Genomic DNA, 18,653 nt, shown 5'->3' with positions numbered 1-18,653 from the left:
CAAGTCCAGTGTACAACTGGGTGCAGAGGTGAGCTTCCGTCGTTCATGATACGTTATGGGGAATTTTATATTAAATACATTTATCTGGTAGGCAGTTTACCACTGCACCGTGCTTATGTAACTGTACCTCCTGAAGCCACATGGAGTACATCCATTTATCTGAGAAGAGTGTGATGCGGCTTTTTAAACGTGTCAATTTTTCTGTAAGCTTATGAGTCAGCAGTTTTAAGGAATTTGGATCACTAGATTCTTTACTATAAAAGAAATAGCACAAAATAGTTTCATTTTAAATGGTTAAGAAATTTCATTTTTATTGATTAAAAACATTTACAGGGCATAAAAATACATTCAAATATTTGGATATTTTAAATATTTTTTCATTACTTTATAGGCTTTATATGAAAGTATTATAAATTCAAAGCAGTATTATACTTGCTAGTAATTACCAGTATGTTGATTTTAATGCACCTTTCATCAGAATTTCTGGGACACTTCCCAATGAGACATTACTAAGATTCTAGAAAAATAAGAGATAACAATAGTCCTCTAAATAAGAGCAATTTTGTGGGAAAGAAGTAGCAACAACTCCAAAGAATGTAAAACCAAACCACAGTGTATGTTTAAGTTAAAAATGTTTTAAATTTATTTTTTTTTAATTTTTTTTTTTGACAGGCAGAGTGAACAGTGAGAGATAGAGACAGAGAGAAAGGTTTTCCTTTGCCATTGGTTCACCCTCCAATGGCCGCCGCGGCCAGCGCGCTGTGGCCAGCGCACCGCACTGATCTGATGGCAAGAGCCAGGTGCTTCTCCTGGTCTCCCATGGGTGCAGGGCCCAAGCACTTGGGCCATCCTCCACTGCACTCCCTGGCCACAGCAGAGAGCTGGCCTGGAAGAGGGGCAACCGGGACAGAATCTGGCGCCCCAACCGGGACTAGAACCCGTGTGCTGGTGCCGCAAGGCGGAGAATTAGCCTAGTGAGCCACGGCACCGGCTCAAAAAATGTTTTAAATTTAAATGATCCTTAAGATTCCATTAAAAAACATACAGACCATATTTGAAAGGTATATCTTAAATATCTAAAATAAATCATTTTTCCTTAACTCTCCCTCCCTGTCACACAAACTCCAGTGAAATGAACACCGTACACGCGGGGGCCAGGTGCTCTCCATGCAACAGGCTTGGTGCGCCACACTGCCTGGGCGTGCAGCGCTCAGGGTAGAAACCTGTGGGTCGCAGCCTCCTTGTGTGATGTGCACCTCTGTGGAGAATGTTCTGTAGGAACATCTCTGTCATGTCAGAGACCTTTTCCTGGCCCAGCCAAAGCAGTCATACTCATTCTAGAATAGTTGGGAAATACAGAAAATAAAAACACCTGTTAATGTCGCACATGGAGACAGCTATTGGCAATGTGCTGATGTGCTTACCCATACGTTCAAAAGCATAAACAGGGGCCGGCACTGTGGCATAGTGAGTAAAGCTGCCGCCTGCAATGGTGGCATCCAATATGGCGCTGGTTCAAGTCCTGGCTGCTTCACTTCCAATCCAGCTCTCTGCTATGACCTGGGAAAGCAGTAGAAAATGGCCCAAGTCCTTGGGCCCCTGTACCCACGTGTGTGGGAGACCCTGAGGACGCTCCTGGCTCCAGATCCGTGCAGCTCCAGCCATTGCAGCCAATTGAGGAGTGACCCAGTGGATGGAAGACCTCTCTCTCTCTCTGCCTCTCCTCCTCTCTGTGTCTAACTATGACTTTCAAATGAATAAATAAATCTTTAAAAACCAAAAAAAAAAAAAGTATACCTGCCAAACTGTGGGTATGTTTGCAGAATTTGATACTCTCTCTAGTTTCTTCAATGACTAAAATGGTGTCAAGCTGCTTTCCTTTCCCCTTAAATATTCTTTGTAAGAATTCACAATTTTAATTGCTAAAAAAGGAAATCTTTCATAAAATGTATATAACACAGGTAAAATAATTAAAAGTTATAATTTTATAGCTTTTACAGTTTTATTGTATGTATTTATAAACTGTTTTGTGTAAAACTGTTAAAAGCCATAAAATTAAAAACATATACCACATTTTTGACATCTGACACTTCTTGGCACATAATCCAAGCAGTAAGAGTTTCATCACAGGGATACTACACCTGGTGTAACAGCCTCCATTCCCCAGGGTCCATTTGCAGGCAACAGATTCCTGTTCGGTCACACATGCATGACTGAAGGTCTGTTTGTGAAGTTCACTTGCTGCACTCCCACCAGTTGCAGAACAGAGTTTATGGGCTTGTGATCCAGCCTGTTTCTATCCAGGTGCATGAAATGGATGTTGTTACCTGCAAGAGGAATTGAAGGCTCAGGTGTGCATGTTAACCATCATTTATTCAGTTTATTGCTTACTAGAATCAAGGAAGCTTTTCAACTTTTAACTAGTCCAAAGGGAAAAATTAATTACCTGGAGCATATTACATTCTCTATATAATGCCATAATAATTTTTAATTATGGTAATAAACTATGACAAGGATTATTGGTTAAATAAGAGCAATATTTAATGCTTTATGAGATCTGAGAGGAAAGACTGTTAAATTATAACCTTCTGTTAGAGTTTATTAAATATAATTAAATAAAATGTCCTGTCAGGCAAGCAGAATATGGAACTGACATAAACATCAAGCCAGAGAATCATATTCATAAATATATATATAATAACAAATAACTCACTTCAAAAAAGTCATTCCCAAATACTGATGTAATTAGGCCCTCAGTATTATAACCACGAGCCCAAAGAGGCTCAAAAATAAGGCTTTATGATAATCAGTTATAATACACTTAGTAATCTACAATCCTTATCTGCTCAAATCAAAAAAGTCAACATTGATAAACCCAAGTTCCATGGACTCTGATTCCTGGGACTCAGCCAGAATTTTGATTTCAGACAGAAGGTAGAAGCATGGATCACGTTTTCTGCATGCACTCACCTACCTTCTATGACAATCACTAGGGTGAGTATCAAAGTGGCTCATTACCAAACAGGGCGAATGCAATAGTACATTAACCATGGCAGGTGCTATCAGTAAGTACACCCGGCTCCCCTCCTCAGAAGGCTGCATTTCTTCCAGTGGGCAGCATCAGGACGTTCTCCTTACTAAGTGGTTTCCCACATTGGCACACGCGCTCCACACCCCGAGCAGAAGCTATGGTCAAATGATTCAGAGATATGGAGTTGAGGGACTCAAAAAATAACCCCTTCCAGCCTGGAGATGGAAACAAGTCACTCAAAAATGCAGCTCACTGTTGTTCCAGGTTATTTTACAGGACTCAGTCTCAAAACACAGGGCTGCTTCTTAAATGAATCTAACTGGTGTAAATTCATGGCAAAAAGGGAGAGCCAGGTGTCAGTCATAATGTTCTTTTTTTTTTTTTTTTTTTGACAGGCAGAGTGGACAGTGAGAGAGAGACAAAGAGAAAGGTCTTCCTTTCCCATTGGTTCACCCCCCAGTGGCCACTGCGGCTGGTGCACTTCTGCCAGCGCACCGCACTGAATCGAAGCCAGGAGCCAGGTGCTTCTTCTGGTCTCCCACGTGGGTGCAGGACCCAAGCACTTGGGCCATCCTCCACTGCACTCCCGGGCCACAGCAGAGAGCTGGGCTGGAAGAGGGGCAACCGGGACTAGAATCCACAGACGGAGGATTAGCCTATAAAGCCACGGCGCTGGCCAGTCATAATGTTCTAGCTGCAAGAAGCCCTAATGCTTGGTCAAAATCCTCCATCTGAAGCCTTCCTTTTAAATGTTAATTTTGTCAGTTTCCTAAGTGATGATAGGACTGGCACTGTGGCACAGCAGGTTAGGCTGCTGCTTTTACCACCAGCACCCCACTGGAGCCGTAGCTGCTCCACTAATGCATCTAGGAAAGCAGCAAATAACGCCCCAAGGATTGGGCCCCTGCCACCCATGTGAAAGACCAGGATGAGTAAATTTATTTCAAAGTCAGAATGACCAGAGAGAGAGAAGGAGAAAGAGGGATCTTCCATCCGTTGGTTCACTTCCCAAATGGCCATAACGGCCAGGGATGGGCCAGGCTGAAGCCAGGAGCCAGGAGCTTCTTCCAGGTCTCCCACGTCCGTGCAGGGGCCCAAGTACTCGGGCCATGCTCCACTACCTTCCCAGGCGCATTAGTAGGCACCTGGACTGGAAGTGGAACAGCCAGGACTTGAAGCGGCACCCCATATGGGTTGCTGGCATTGTAGACGGCGGCTTAACCCACTGCTCACTCATGCAGAGTTTTAAAGAGGAAGGGCCAAGAGGAATCAGTTTACAAGCGTGAACGAGCGTCCTAGCCCTGTCACGTACACAGGGTATCTGTCCCACACAGCACACCTGAACATGGTGGAGATCTAACTTTAACTCTCCAGTAGAGTGGAGCCAAAGGATCTCTCAGGTGACCCAAACTGGGCGAGAAAGCTGCTCCAAGTCTGTGGCTGCCGAGAACTCTCACCAACTCACTTGCCTCCCGACACCGGGCAAGTCTCAAAGTGTCGTGAAGTGTAACTAACTAGATTCTTTTATTGAAAAAAAAAAAAAAAAAAAAAAAAAGTGGAACTGGTGTTGTGGCACAGCAGGTTAAACTGCCCCTGCCACGGGGCTGGTTCAAGTCCTGGCTACTCCAAGTCCAATCCAGCTTTCTGCTAATGTACCTGGGATGTAGCTGCCACCCAGGTGGGAGACCAGGATGGGGCTCCTGGCTCCTGGCTCTTGCCGGGCCCAGACTTGGCTGTTGTGGCATCTGGGGAATGAACCAACAGATGGAAGATATCTCCCTCCTTGCATGTCTCTCATTCTCTCTTGCTGTCACTCTGCCTTCCAAATAAATAAACATTTAAAAAAAAGAAACGTTCACTCCACTGAATTTTACAGGGTGTCACAGCCATGTATGGCTCTCCAGCTCACAGCTTGCTTTCCCGATCCTAAACACCGGTAGGCACTGCAGCAAGGACTGCTGGGTGGTTTCACCGCGGGTCTGGACATCAAAGCACAGTGACTCCTCTGCAGACGCTGCCCCCACCAGAACACGCGGAGGAGCCTTCGTTTACACGGTACTTATGTCATGAACAAAGTGCCAGGGCTCTGGACTTGGGAAAGCCGCAAGTGTGCTGCTGAGCCAGGGCTTTCTCTGCTGCTTACCTGGACCTAAAATGAGGGTCCCGCCTTGCTGAGCTGGGTCGCCTTGAAAATCAAACAGAGGCCCGGTCACTGCCCGCCACAGGCTCCGGAGGCTTCCCGAGAGGAGACTGGACTTTATGTGGGGGCTCCGTCCTGAAACATGGAGAATTTGCTTTAGCTAGCATCACACCTCAGTCCTCTGCAACATCACATCCTCCTGTCCACTGGGTTTCTCTCCCGCCGAAGACTGGTTCCCCGCCTGTCACTACTGATGTTCTGGCTCGGTTCCTTCTTTCCCCTGTGCGATGAGCCTTGTCCTCCACACCTACTAAAGGTAACAACGCAACTGTCTCCAGACAGGGCCCCGTGTCCCCAGGGGAAGGGGACAATGTCCACTGCTTTAAAGGGACACCAGGCCCAGAGCATTTCTGCCTGAGAAAAATGTCACCTGCAGAATTGTCAAATTAGTCGTGCCTTCCGATTCCTCAGGTACATCCTGCTTAGTCTCTTACCTATTGCTGCATCCTTTTAAAATTTCTTTATGTTATTTATTTATTTGAGAGATGGGGAGGGGGGGAAGAGAGGGAGAGGGAGGGAGGGAGGGAGGGAGAGAGAGAGAGAGAGAGAGAAACACTCCTCCATCTGCTGGTTCACTCCCCCAAATGCCTGCGACAGCAGGGGCTGGGCCAGGCTGATGCAGGAGCTGGGTCTCCCACGTGGTGGCAGGGATGAACTACCTGAGCCACCACTGCTGCCTCCCAGGCAGGACTCAGAGGCAGCTATCAAATCCAGGTATCTCAATTGGCAACTTCCTCCCTGGGCCAGAGGCCTGCCCCCGGGATCCGCACCCTTTCCGAGAGATGCCCAGGCCGAGCGCTGACACTGACAGGCTCTCATTCCTCCCTCTGGGCCCACGACGGAGCTGCATTTTCCAGTCTTCCTTGGACAAGGCCACGCCCTCGCCAACGAGCAAAGCACTGTGTGCTGCTTCCTTGCCAGCTCCCAAAAACCTGCCACAAACAGTGCTTGCCATTCCTTCTGTGCTCCTGGACAGCGCTTACAAGATGGAAACGGTCTGGGACTCAGAACTGCTGCTTGGAGCAGAGGCGCCTGCAGTTATTTTAAAGAAAACCCGCTACCTTGTTCCGTCGCAGCTACTACAGTGGCCTCTCTTTCCATGGCGGTCTGTCTTCTATTTCTGCTCTCACCAGACTGATAACCTCATCTCACCTTCCTCTGAGCAGGGAAAGCCTCTCTACCACGCTTTTAACTTACTTTTCTCCAATCTCTGCCTTGTTTGTTTTGCTTTTTTTTTTTTTATTTTATTTTATTTTTTTTTTGACAGGCAGAGTGGACAGTGAGAGAGAGAGACAGAGAGAAAGGTCTTCCTTTTGCCGTTGGTTCACCCTCCAATGGCCGCTGTGGCCAGCGCGCTGCGGCCGGCGCACCGCGCTGATCCGATGGCAGGAGCCAGGAGCCAGGTGCTTTTCCTGGTCTCCCATGGGGTGCAGGGCCCAAGCACCTGGGCCATCCTCCACTGCACTCCCGGGCCACAGCAGAGGGCTGGCCTGGAAGAGGGGCAACCGGGACAGAATCCGGTGCCCCGACCGGGACTAGAACCCCGTGTGCCGGCGCCGCTAGGCGGAGGATTAGCCTAGTGAGCCGCGGCGCCGGCTTGTTTTGCTTTTAAGCTTTTTATTTTTTACACTTTGTATTTCAATGACTACACAGCCTTGGTCCTGCCTGGTCTCCAAATACCCAGTGTTTCTCTCCATCTCTTCTGTTTCTTACTGTTTTTGTTATAATGAATATTCAACTAACCTGGAAAAATAAATATAGGCTCAGCAGCTCGGAAGCACGGGAAAAAGAATAAACTCCAATGTCTTACATGACTCTGAATCTAAAACAAAGGTTCAGAAATCCCCACTCCCTCCCGATGTACAAAGGAAGCATCACTCAATGCTTACGACAGTTTCATCAACTGGAGGAGATGCCTGTCTGAATCTAGACTGGAACCATCTTTGCCATGAAGCATGGACCACTTCTGCCAGTTTGAATTCAGTTCTGAGGTGTAAAACTCCCGTTTTCCAATCCTCTCAAACCTACGACGCTGTTGCATTTAACGACTTTATTTGCTTATTCTTCATTTTTCTACAATGAGTCCAGTAACTTTAAACTCTGATTGTATATTCCCAGAGCCTTAATTTTTCAAGTAGGAGTATTCTGAGACTGATCCTGAGTTTCACATTCCTCAAGGAGGAGTCTTCAAAAACATTATTTCATGTGAACCCATTATATGCTGGTTGGCAATAGAGCTCATTAACACAGATCATAGGAATTTAACAGGTCTGAATGGATCTCCACTTACAATTACAAGCACGTATCTGACTCGGCAGTCATCTGTTTTCTTTGCAGGCCCCTCCCCACCGCGGCAGTGAATGATGGGGTGTTACTGAAGTGAAGCCCCCAGTTTCTACGTATGGTGCTACATGAGAAAAAGTCCTTACACATGCTGAGACAGGTGTAGCACTTAAAAACAGTGTACCAGAAAGGTGCACTATCTGTTCTGTTGTGACTTCCCATACTGAAGAGAGAGAGAGAAAAGATCAGACTTTGCGCTGATGTCAGCTCAGTGCGCATTAACACAGCTACCGCTGCTGGTCTTTAAGGTCAGGGGCAGAGGGCCCAGCGCTTTGGCTTAGTGGGTGAAGCTGCTGCCTGCAATGCCAGCATCCCATATGGGCACCGGTTTGAGTCCCAGCTGCTCCATTTCTGATTCAGCTCTCTGCTATGGCCTGGGAAAGCAGTACAAGATGGCCCAAGGCCTTGGGCCCCTGCACCCATGTGGGAGACCCAGAGGAAGCTCCTGGCTCCTGGCTCCTGGCTTTGGATCGGCTCAGCTCCGGCAGTTGTGGCCAATTGGGGAGTGAACCAGCGGATGGAAGACCTCTCTCTCTCTCTCTCTGCCTCTCCTTCTCTGTGTAACTCTGACTTTCAAATAAATACATAAATCTTTAAGGCAGCAGCAGAGACCACACAGTTCCACTGGGACTAGCTCTCACATCCTCCCCTCCTCACCGTTTCCACCGGAAGTTGGATCACTCCTTTTTAGCTGATTACAACAACCTCGCCACAAACACCACTGGTTCTAATTTGGCAGGTTCCAATTCCTTAGGCACACAGGTCACATGACCTGTCTCCTCTCTCTGCTTCAAATAGTCCTGTGACTCTCCCAGCTGTGTGCGGAGTAAACCTAAACTCCTTGGCATGACACTTGGACTCAGCATCATCAGCTACAACCTGCCCCTTGACTCACCCCAATTCCCCACATGGCTAGAGTTTAATTCTCCAGCCAGAGGCAGGGTCCCACACTTTCCTAAATGTACCTGTTTTCCACCTCTTTGTGCTTCTGCACCCTGGGTACCCTTCCCCACCCTCATGCCTCCGGCTATCTCCCTCAGGGGTGAGCTGAGTGGAGCCTCCCCAGAGCCTTTAAAAAAAATGTAAAAATGACAAAAGTTAATTTTTTCACTCATCCATAAACACTGCAGTATCTCTTAAAACTTTTTCTCTACAGTTTCTCTGTATCTAGATCTTTATGATTTTTTTTCCAGAAATAAAATCATACTGAAACACTGCTCTCCAGCTTGCCTTTTCTCATCCAACAATTCTTTGCCAATAGCCTTTTAAGTCATTACATTCAGAAAATGAATCTCTCAGTCTGGTGTATCTGGACCATTTACAGAACCAGAGAAAGCAGCCTTATTTGTGAATATGCCATTTGCTTCCCTGTATATATCCACACTTACACATAATCTGAAAACATGTTCTACTTGAGACATGTTCTATCTTACCTGAGGAGGCAATTTCTTCACCTCTTTTCATCCCCAGTCTTTTATAAATCTCTCTCTCAGGATCAACATAGATTTCATGAGAATACCCAGTCAGTTTGCAGAAAGGCTAAAGAGAGAAAAGAGTTGGAATTTTTCTAAGAATGAGAGAAACGTAATGATAAGGCAACGAGCTACTTTAATATACTCATTGGTTCAAATAATGTAATTTCTACATCTGAAAGATTCAAGCAGTTTCCCAATCTGCTAGATATTTACCTCAATATGATGGTAGGATGACTGTCCAATCACTATAAGGGTGACATCTGCTTCCTTTAGGGGGAAAAATAAGACATGTACACATTATTAGGAATTGCACGGGTTCTATACAGTTTCTACTAATTCAACTCTTTATTTCATTCTAATGCCATCTATAGGCTTCTGGAAGAATAGAATACACAACAAAATTGTGTGAGTCAAATCAGGTAACTTATGCTGGAATGTTCAATGAAATCAGATCATTGCTTTGCTAACACTTTCAAGGCTTAACATCTAAACTTGAAAACTACTTGAGGAACACGTCAGGGCAATGCTCGCATCCCACAACACTGGTCTGGGCAATGATTTCTTGGATATAACCCCCAAAATGCAGGAAACCAAAGCAAAAATAAACAAAGGATTGCATCAAACTAAAAAGCTCTGCACAGTAAGGGAAAGAGTTAACAAGAGCAAACAGATGACCTAGGACTGTGAGAAACTATTCTGTGAAGTGTACACGTGACAATGCATTGATAGATGGAAACTAAGGACCTGGCGTTGTGGCATCGCTGGTAAAGCTGATGCTGGCATCCCACATGGGGGCTGGTTCGAGTCCTGGTGACTCCACTTCCAATCTAGCTCCCTGCTAATGTGCCTGGGAAAGCAGTGGAAGACGGCCCAAGAGTTTGGGTCCCTACTACCCATGTTGGAGACATGGATGAAGCTCCCAGCTCCTGCCTTTAGCCTGGTCCAGCACTGGTCGTTGAGGCCATCTGGGAAGTGAACAAGCAGACAGAAGATCTCTCTCTCTCTCTCTCTCTCTGTCTCACCCTTTCTCTGTAACGCTTTCAAAAATAAATAAATCAATCTTAAAAAATAATAAAACCACAAGGTATTACCTTACACCTGTTAGAATGGATATTAGTCAAAAAGATAAAGGTTAACAAGCATTGGAAAGGTTCTGGAGAAAGGGAAACTGTGTGTGCTACTGGCTAGCATATATAAATTACTACAGCCATTATGGACAACAGTATGGAGGCTCCTCAAAAAAGTTAAAAATAGAATTACCTATATGAGTCAACAATTCTACCACTGGGAAATAATCCTACCAAAGAAAATAAAATCAGTATGTTAAAAAATGTGCATTCCCATATTCACTGCAGCATTATTCACAACACTTAAGCTATGGAAGCGACCCAAGTCCAGCAATGGGTAAAAAAAAATGTGTATATGACTTAACAGCCGACTTGCTGGTTAGGATGCCTGTGTCCCACACTGCAGAGCCTGGGTTCCATTCCTGGATCCAGCACCTAACTCCAGCTTCCTGCCAATACAGATCCTGGGAGGTAGCAGTGATGCCACAAGGAGTTGGTTCCCTGCCTCCCATGTGGGAGACTGGGACTGAGTTCCTGGATCCTGGCTTCAGCCTCAGCCCAATCCCAGTTGTTGGAGCCATTCAAGGAGTGAAATGAGGGGCCGGCACTGTGGCGTAGCGGGTAAAGCCGCCACCTGCAGTGCTAGCATCCCATATGGGCGCCAGTTCAAGACCAGGCTGCTCCACTTCCACAGCTCTCTGCTGTGGCCTGGGAAAGCAGTAGAATATGGCCCAAGTGCTTGGGCCCCTGCACCCACATGGGAGACCTGGAAGAAGCTCCTGGCTCCTGGCTTCGGATCGGTGCAGTCCAGACGTTGAGGCCATCTGGGGAGTGAACCAGAGGATGTAAGGCCTCTCTCTCTGTCTCTCCATCTCACTGTCTGTAACTACCTCTCAAATAAATAAATAAATAAAATCTTTTAAAAAAAATTACTAAGAGATTACAAATATTTTCATTGCAAAAAATGGGATGTATGTGAAGTGATGGGTAAGTTGGCTGCACTATAAATACATACTAAAGGGCCAGCACTGTGGCACAGTCAGTTAAGCCATGGCCTGTGGTGCCATCGACATGGGCACCAGTTCAAGTCCCAGCTGCTCTGCTTCTGAATCAGCTCCCTGCTGATGTGCTTGGGAAAGCAGCAGAGGATGGCCCAAGTCCTTGGGCCCCTGCACTCATGTGGGAGACCTGGAGGAAGCTCCTGGCTCCTGGCTTCAGCCTGGCCCAGCCAGGGTTACTGCAGCCATTTAGAGAGTGAACCAGGGCATGGAAGATCTGTTTCTCCTTCTTTCTCTGTAACTCCTTCAAATAAACAAATTTTTAAAACACACAAAGGAATATTCTATTTTAAATATATGTATATGTATTAAACTGTGGCCAGCACTGTGGTACAGTGGGTAAAGCTGCTGCCTGCAAGGCCAGCACCTGTATCCCATATGGGCCCTGGTTTGTGTCCTGGCTGCTCCACTTTGGATCCAGCTCCCTGATGATGGCCTGGGAAAAGCAAAGGAGGATGGTCCAAGGGCCCCTGCCACCTGGGTAGGAGACCTGGAAGATGCTCCTAGCTTCACCCTGGCCCAGTGCTGGCCTCTGTGGCCATTTGGGGAGTGAACCAGTGAATGGAAGCTCACTCTCTCTGTAACTCTTTCAAGTAAGTAAGTAAATCTTTTTTTTTTTCATTTATTTATTTGAGAGATAGAATTACAGTTAGAGAGAGACAGAAGGAAAGGTCTTCTATCTGCTGATTCACTCCCCAAATGGCTGCAAAGGACAGAGCTGAGCCGATCCAAAGCCAAGAGCTTCTTCTGGGTTTCCCATGCGGGTGTAGGAGGCCAAGCACTTGGGCCATCTTCTACTGCTTTCCCAGGCCATAGCAGAGAGCTGGATCTGAAGAGGAGCAGCTGGGACTAGAATAGGTGCCCATATGGGATTATTCTACTGCACCACAGCACCAGCCCCATTAGTAAATCCTGAAAAAAAAAAATGTACCAAACTATTACCCCATTAATAGACATGATTATTGCCAATTTAAAAATGATAAAAGGGGGCTGATGCTTGCATTCCATATGGGCTCTGGTCTGAGTCCCAGCTGCTCCACTTCTGATCCAGCTCCTGGCTAATGTGCCTGGGAAAGCAGCAGAGGCTGGCCCAAGTGCTTGGGCCCCTGCACCAATGTGAGAGACCCTAAAGAAGCTCCTGGTTCCTGGCTTTGGTCTAGCCCAGCTCTGGTCATTGTGGCCAGCTCATAAGTGAACCAGTGGATGGAAGATCTCTCCCTCTCTCTCTAAACTCTGCCTTTCAAATAAATAACTATTTTTAAAAGTACAAAAAAATTGTAAAAGGACATGCAGAAGAATTTTTAACAATCAAATAGACATAATCAATAAATCTCTATACTCCTCCCAGAGAAATACAACAAAAAGTAAGAACTGTAAATGTTGAGTAACTTAATCACACAAAATGTCATATTCTCACATTCCAACTGACAAGGCTGGTTGAAAATAGATCATGGGGCCGGTACTGTGGCGCACTGAGTTAAAGCTGCGGCCTGAAGTGCTGGCATCCCATATGGGCCCTGGTTCTAGTCGTGGTTGCTCCACTTCCGATCTAGCTCTCTGCTGTGGCCTGGGAAGGCAGTAGAAGATGGCCCAAGTCCTTGGGCCCCTGCATCCCCCGTGGAAGACCGGAAAGAAGCTCCTGGCTCCTGATGCAGCCATCTGGGGAGTGAACCAGCGGATGGAAGAACTCTCCACCTCTCTCCCTCTCTCTGCCTCTCCTCTGTGTAACTCTTTCAAATCAATAAAATAAATCTTAAAAAAGAAAATAGCTCATACTGCCCAATGCCATTGCTCAGAGAGCTTGCAGGGCCACAAACCTGCTTAAGCTAAAAGAAAAGCACATGGTGGCACTGGTAGGATGCAGAACTCGCATTTTATCAGAAACACCAATTTTGCAGCTGTGATATATGTTACAACGAGCAGCTGTCTGGAGTGTCACCAGCACTGAGAGAAGACATCACGGACTTGGGGCGTCTGCTTTCGGAGCATTTTCATTCCACATCTGAGGGCACTACTGCGGTGAATACGTGTCCGAGGTGGCGTCGGGGCACACAGGAGACAGACCCCATCGGCAACGTGCCCCCAGCTCCGAGGGGCCGGGGCGAGCAGGCGTCACCCACGCCCAGGACACTCACCCGTAAGAAACTCTGGGGGACTTTGGCCAGATCCTCGACGTATTCCTTGCAGACGTAGCACAGGAAATGCTGGAACGAACAATGCCAATGCCGAGAGCGAGTCCGCGCCGACGCCAGGGGAGCAGACAGGGAAAGGCGTCAGGGGGCTTTCCTTCCCCGGGCGCCCTCCGCCCAGCCCCCGGCGCTGTGAGGACGCGGCCTCGGCCCCAGGCTTTGCCCCGCGCAGTGAGGACGCGGCCTCGGCCCGGGCAGTGCCCCGCCGCCCTGCACTGTGAGGACGCGGACGCGGCCTCGGCCCGGGCAGTGCCCCGCCGCCCCGCGCTGTGAGGACGCGGACGCGGCCTCGGCCCGGGCAGTGCCCCGCCGCCCCGCGCTGTGAGGACGCGGCCTCGGCCAGGGCAGTGCCCCGCCGCCCTGCACTGTGAGGACGCGGACGCGGCCTCGGCCCGGGCAGTGCCCCGCCGCCCCGCGCTGTGAGGACGCGGCCTCGCCGGGACGGCCGGGGTCCCGTTCCCACACGAGTGCCCGCTCCCCGGGCGCTACAACGGAAAGGGCCAGGCCCGGGCGACGCCCGTTCTCGGGCCGCCAGCCCAGGAGGCTCCCAAGGTCCGCGTCGAGGTCGCCTCAGCCCCCCGCGCTCACCCGCACGAAGACCACCACGGCCCGCCGGTCCCGGAACAGGGAGCCGAACGGCACCAGCCTCCCGCGCGCGTCCAGCACTGGCAGCTCCGCCACGGCGGCCGCCAGAGGCTGCCCGCGCTCGGGACCGGTCGGGACCGGGGCCAGGGCTGCGCCGCCGAGGACCTGCCGCGTGACCGGGGCGGGGGCGGCCATAGCCAGCGGACTTTGAGGACCAGGGAGCAGTCCACTCCCGGGCGGGGCACGGCGGCGCGGGCGGCGGTGTGGGCGTGGCGCGGCGGTGTGGGCGGTAACGACTGGGCGTGGCGCGGCGGCGTGGGCGGGCCCTGGGCGGGCCCTGGGCGGGGCGAGTGCGTCGCTGCCTGGAGGAGAGTTTGTGCATATTTACTGACTGGGGTGGGAAGAGAGCGAGGGGTGGGTTTGCTAAGGGTGAGACCCGAGTTCCAGAGCAGGAACGCAGCCCGCGCGTCCTCGTTATCGGTGGCGTCTGTTCAGAGGGCCCAGTTGGGGAGCGAGTGGGAAGGAGTTTTTCTATTCTGTGTTTAGGGCACCCTCAGTTCTGAAGCCTTTTTTTTTTTTTTTTTTAGCATAGAGGTCTTACCTGCAGAGTTCAGTTAGATTTTCCCAACATTTCATTATGAACATTTTTAAGATATCTAAGGAGTCTGGAAACATTGGCGTGGACATTGCTTATCAAGCACCCAGAGTGCAGGCACTGGAAAATTTAGGAATTTCTGTAGCTTTTTCTTTCTCACACTGTACGATAGGTTGTAGTTTTTAAGAAATCAACAAAGCATCTGTTTTCCTATAGTACACTATGAAAGTATTAGAATGTACTCATTGTTCAACATGTAATTTTTTTCAGAGACAGCGAATAAAAAAATAGGGGGGTGGGGCTCTTTCAGACTCAGTGCTGGGAATTGGTCTGTATCCAAAAGGCCTTTGTGAGCCGTGCCTGGGGATTCCTGTGGGCGGTGAGCTCTTGTTCAGAGTCTCTGGGGCAGGACCAGCTAGGGTAGCTTCTTTGCCCACCGAATCTCGCTCTCTCTTGCATCTGGGTTGGGATGTAGAAGGCACCACACTCTACCGAAGGCATCTGCTGGTGGCAGCCCCTCACGGGGCTCCGTGCAGGCTGGGTTTGAGGCCAATGTCACTGCCCACCAAGGGTGGGGGGACATGTGCTTATTCATTAAGAGCTCCCAGTAGGAGAAGCCATGCAGCAGGGTTAGAAATGTTAGATAGATCTTGCAAATAAAGATACAGAACAAGATATCCCCTAGGCACCCTAAGCCGCTACAGTGAACACTTGAAGATGCAGCGGGTTGTTTGAAGAACTTGAGAAAAACATAGAGTTATCTGTCGATATTTGTGTGTGAACTGGAGATGGTTCCTAGTTTCCGTGTTAGACCTCACACATTCCTCTGGATGATGTCATATCTTTACAAATCTCAGTTTCAACAGTTGTAATAACAATCTAGAGCCACGCGCAAAAAAAAAAAAAAAAAAAAAAAAAAAGTGTGAAACAGGAAATGAGGGTAGCTGTGTCCAAACTGATTCTGAGGTTTGAGTTTTACAGTGTTGGGAATGAAATAAAAGTCGTAGTTTTTATCTACTTTTTTTTATTTATTTTTTTAAATTTTTTGACAGGCAGAGTGGACAGTGAGAGAGAGAGACAGAGAGAAAGGTCTTCCTTTGCCGTTGGTTCACCCTCCAATGGCCGCCGCGGCCAGCGCGCTGCGGCCGGCGCACCGCGCTGATCCCATGGCAGGAGCCAGGAGCCAGGTGCTTTTCCTGGTCTCCCATGGGGTGCAGGGCCCAAGCACCTGGGCCATCCTCCACTGCACTCCCTGGCCACAGCAGAGAGCTGGCCTGGAAGAGGGGCAACCGGGACAGAATCTGGCGCCCCGACCGGGACTAGAACCTGGTGTGCCGGCGCCGCTAGGCGGAGGATTAGCCTAGTGAGCCGCGGCGCCAGCCTACTGGTGTTATATTTTTAAGTGGGTATTAAGTTGGAATATAAATATGCATTGTTTGGACCTGACTTGTTTCGTTTTTTAAAAGATTTATTTATTTATTTGAAAGGCAAAGTTACAGAGAGAGAGGGAGAGACACACAGATCCTCTGTCCACTGTTTCATTCCCCAAGTGCTGCAACGGCCAGGCCAAAGTCAGGAGCCTAGGACTCCAACCAGGTCTCCCTTGTAGGTGTCAGAGACCCAAGCACTTGCCCAGGTGCATTAGCAGGGAGCTGGATCTGAAGTGGAGCTGCCTGAATATGAACCTGTGGGCAGCACAGGCTGGGGCTTAATGGCTTAACCCTTTGTGGCTGTGCCACGATGCTGGCCCCAGATCTTTTTTTTTTTTTTTTTTAAGATTTAATTGAAAGGTAGAATTACAAGGGAAGGTGAAAAGGAGACATAAAGAGAGAGCTACTGGTTCACTCCCCAAATGGCTGCAACGGCTAAGCCTGGGCCAGGCTGAAGTCAGGAGCCAGGAGCTTCTTCTGGGTCTCCCATAGGTGTGCAGGGGCCCAAGCACTTGGGCCATCCTCTACTGCTTTCCTAGGCACATGAGGAGGAAGCTGGAGTGGAAGTGGAGCAGCCGGGACTGGAACAGCCGCTCATATGGGACGCCAGTGTCGCAGGTGGCAGCTTTACCCGCTAAGCCACAATACCACCCCCAGACCTGACTTTTTAATGAAGGCAATTATCAGGTGTTTCTTTTGGCCTCAATGTACTGAGACACGAAGGAGCACACAGGCCAAGACCATTTGGGACCCTCTGAATCGGATAGCAAACTCCTTGCCTTCTGTGGCACTATAGAATCTTCACGGCCTATTATAAAGCTGGACACACTGTGGACCTCTGTGAATAGTGTTTGATTGATGAATGCATGAAATAGATGCCCAGACAGCTCTGGCCAGCGGTGTGCATGGAGTATGCACGAAAGCAGGGGGTCGCAGGGCTTCCACACCACTGCTGTCTCCTCCCGGCCAGGCAGAGCCCTAAAAGCCTTCTTGTGCTTCCTAGCCCCAGCCAGCCTCTCCAGCAGAGCCTGGAGCATGGAAAGTGTCAAATGAGACGTTTGTTGCTTTTAGGGTTTTCTTTTGCACTTTTTTTTTTTTTAAAGATTTATTTATCTATCTGGAAGGCAGAGTTACAGAGAGACAGAGTTAGAGAGCGAGAGAGAGAGAGAGAGAGGTCTTCCATCTGCTGGTTCACTCCCCCAAATGACCACAATGGCCAGAGCTGTGCCAGTCTGAAGCCAGGAGCTTCTTCTGGGTCTCCTACACAGGTGCAGGGGCTCAAGGACTTGGGCCATCTTCTACTGCTTTCCCAGGCCATAGCAGAGAGCTGGATTGGAAGTGGAGCAGCCGGGACACAAACTGGTGTCCATACAGGATGCGGGCACTGCAGACGGCTACTTTCCTCATTACAGCACAGCGCCGGCCCCTCTTTTGCACTTCTCCCTCCATGTCACCGCTGTGTTTCTGGCTGGTCAGTATCAGCTGAACACCAGGCCTAGTCCTGCACTGCACCTGACTGAAAACAGAGCACTACAGGTTATTCCTCTCTGCTGCTGTCACTAATGAGCCGTGGTTTTCCAAAAACAAATAATATAGCTCCCAGTTGGTTAATTCAGAAGAGAGTAACTTAGGTTGGAGGGATAATCAATGCAAAATATACCCTTTCAGTATTTTAGATAGAGCTCTGCACAGAGAAAGGCAGAAGCCAAGGGTTTCATTGTGCCCTGTTTGGGTTTGGCTATTTCATTCTGGTTACTCAAACGTATTTGTTTTCCACAGTATTGCTCGCGGTGTGTTGTTTCCTTTACCCTCTAAGCTTCGTAAGGTTATGAACCGTTTCGTGGAAGTCACTCAGGGGCAACAGGCTGAATCACTTGCACAGTCAACAGATATTTTTATCTATTAGAGAGAGGGAGGGAGGGAGGGAGGGAGAAAAAGCGAGGGAGTTCCTCCATCTGCTGGTTTGCTCCCCAAATTCCCACCACAGCCAAGGCTCAAGCCAGGTGTCCCACATAGCTGGCAGGAATCCAATGACTTGAGAGACCTCCCAGGGTCCTCATTAGCAGGAAGCTGGGTACACAACCCAGGCATTTTTTTAAAAGAGTTACAGAGAGAGAGAGAGAGAGAGAGAGAGATCTTCCATCTGCTGGTGCATGCCCCAGATGGTCGCAATGGCCGGAGCTGTGCCGATCCGAAGCCAGGAGCCAGGAGCCTCTTCTGGGTCTCCCACATGGGTGCAGGGGCCCAAGGACTTGGGCGTCTTCTACTGCTTTCCCAGGCCACAGCAGGGAGCTGGATCAGAAGAAGAGCAGCCAGGACTAGAACCAGTGCCCATATGGGATGCCGGCGCTTCAGGGCAGGGCGTTAACCTGCTGCGCCACAGTGCAGGCTCCCAACCCAGGCGTTCTGATATGGGATGCAGGCATTGCAATTGGTAGCTTAACCACTAGGATGAATGCCTGCCCCTAGAGTCAACAAACATTTACTTAGCAACGGTCCTTGTTTCAGACGTTGTGTTGGAAACTAGGAAGATTAAGGGAACTAAGAAAAGTCTAAGGACAGGAACTTGTAGTGTAGCTGGGGACAGAGTGTGGAATAAATAATTGTGAAGAGCAATAAAGATAGCAGTATGAATCAGGCCTGCTCTGGAAAAATCTGATCAGGTGATTCCTTTGAATTC

At 48.8% G+C, this 18,653-nt stretch overlaps 1 protein-coding gene across 3 annotated transcripts in view; it reads right to left on the bottom strand.

Moving 5' to 3' along the window:
• The window catches only part of PRXL2C (peroxiredoxin like 2C), a 31,645-nt gene extending 17,426 nt beyond the window's left edge, over positions 1-14,219 (bottom strand). For 2 of the 3 annotated variants that reach the window (XR_011379114.2, XR_011379116.2), the window contains exons 1-6: positions 13,952-14,211; positions 13,310-13,378; positions 9,263-9,316; positions 9,008-9,113; positions 5,175-5,306; positions 2,142-2,327 (exon numbers count right to left, since the gene is read on the bottom strand). Coding sequence is in view for 1 of the 3 variants with exons in the window: in XM_002708252.6 (XP_002708298.1) it covers positions 2,200-2,327; positions 5,175-5,306; positions 9,008-9,113; positions 9,263-9,316; positions 13,310-13,378; positions 13,952-14,143 (681 nt within the window). In the remaining 2 variants the exon portion in view is untranslated. Of the gene's footprint in view, positions 1-284; positions 2,328-5,174; positions 5,307-9,007; positions 9,114-9,262; positions 9,317-13,309; positions 13,379-13,951 lie in introns of those variants that run through there. The other variant, XM_002708252.6, reaches the window with a different exon arrangement.
• Positions 14,220-18,653: the final 4,434 nt, after the last annotated feature.

This window comes from Oryctolagus cuniculus, chromosome 1 (genome assembly GCF_051225735.1).
Source record: "Oryctolagus cuniculus isolate XC-2025 breed Fujian yellow rabbit chromosome 1, ASM5122573v1, whole genome shotgun sequence".
Lineage (NCBI taxonomy): Eukaryota > Metazoa > Chordata > Mammalia > Lagomorpha > Leporidae > Oryctolagus > Oryctolagus cuniculus.
This window is presented reverse-complemented; position numbering and strand designations above follow the sequence as displayed.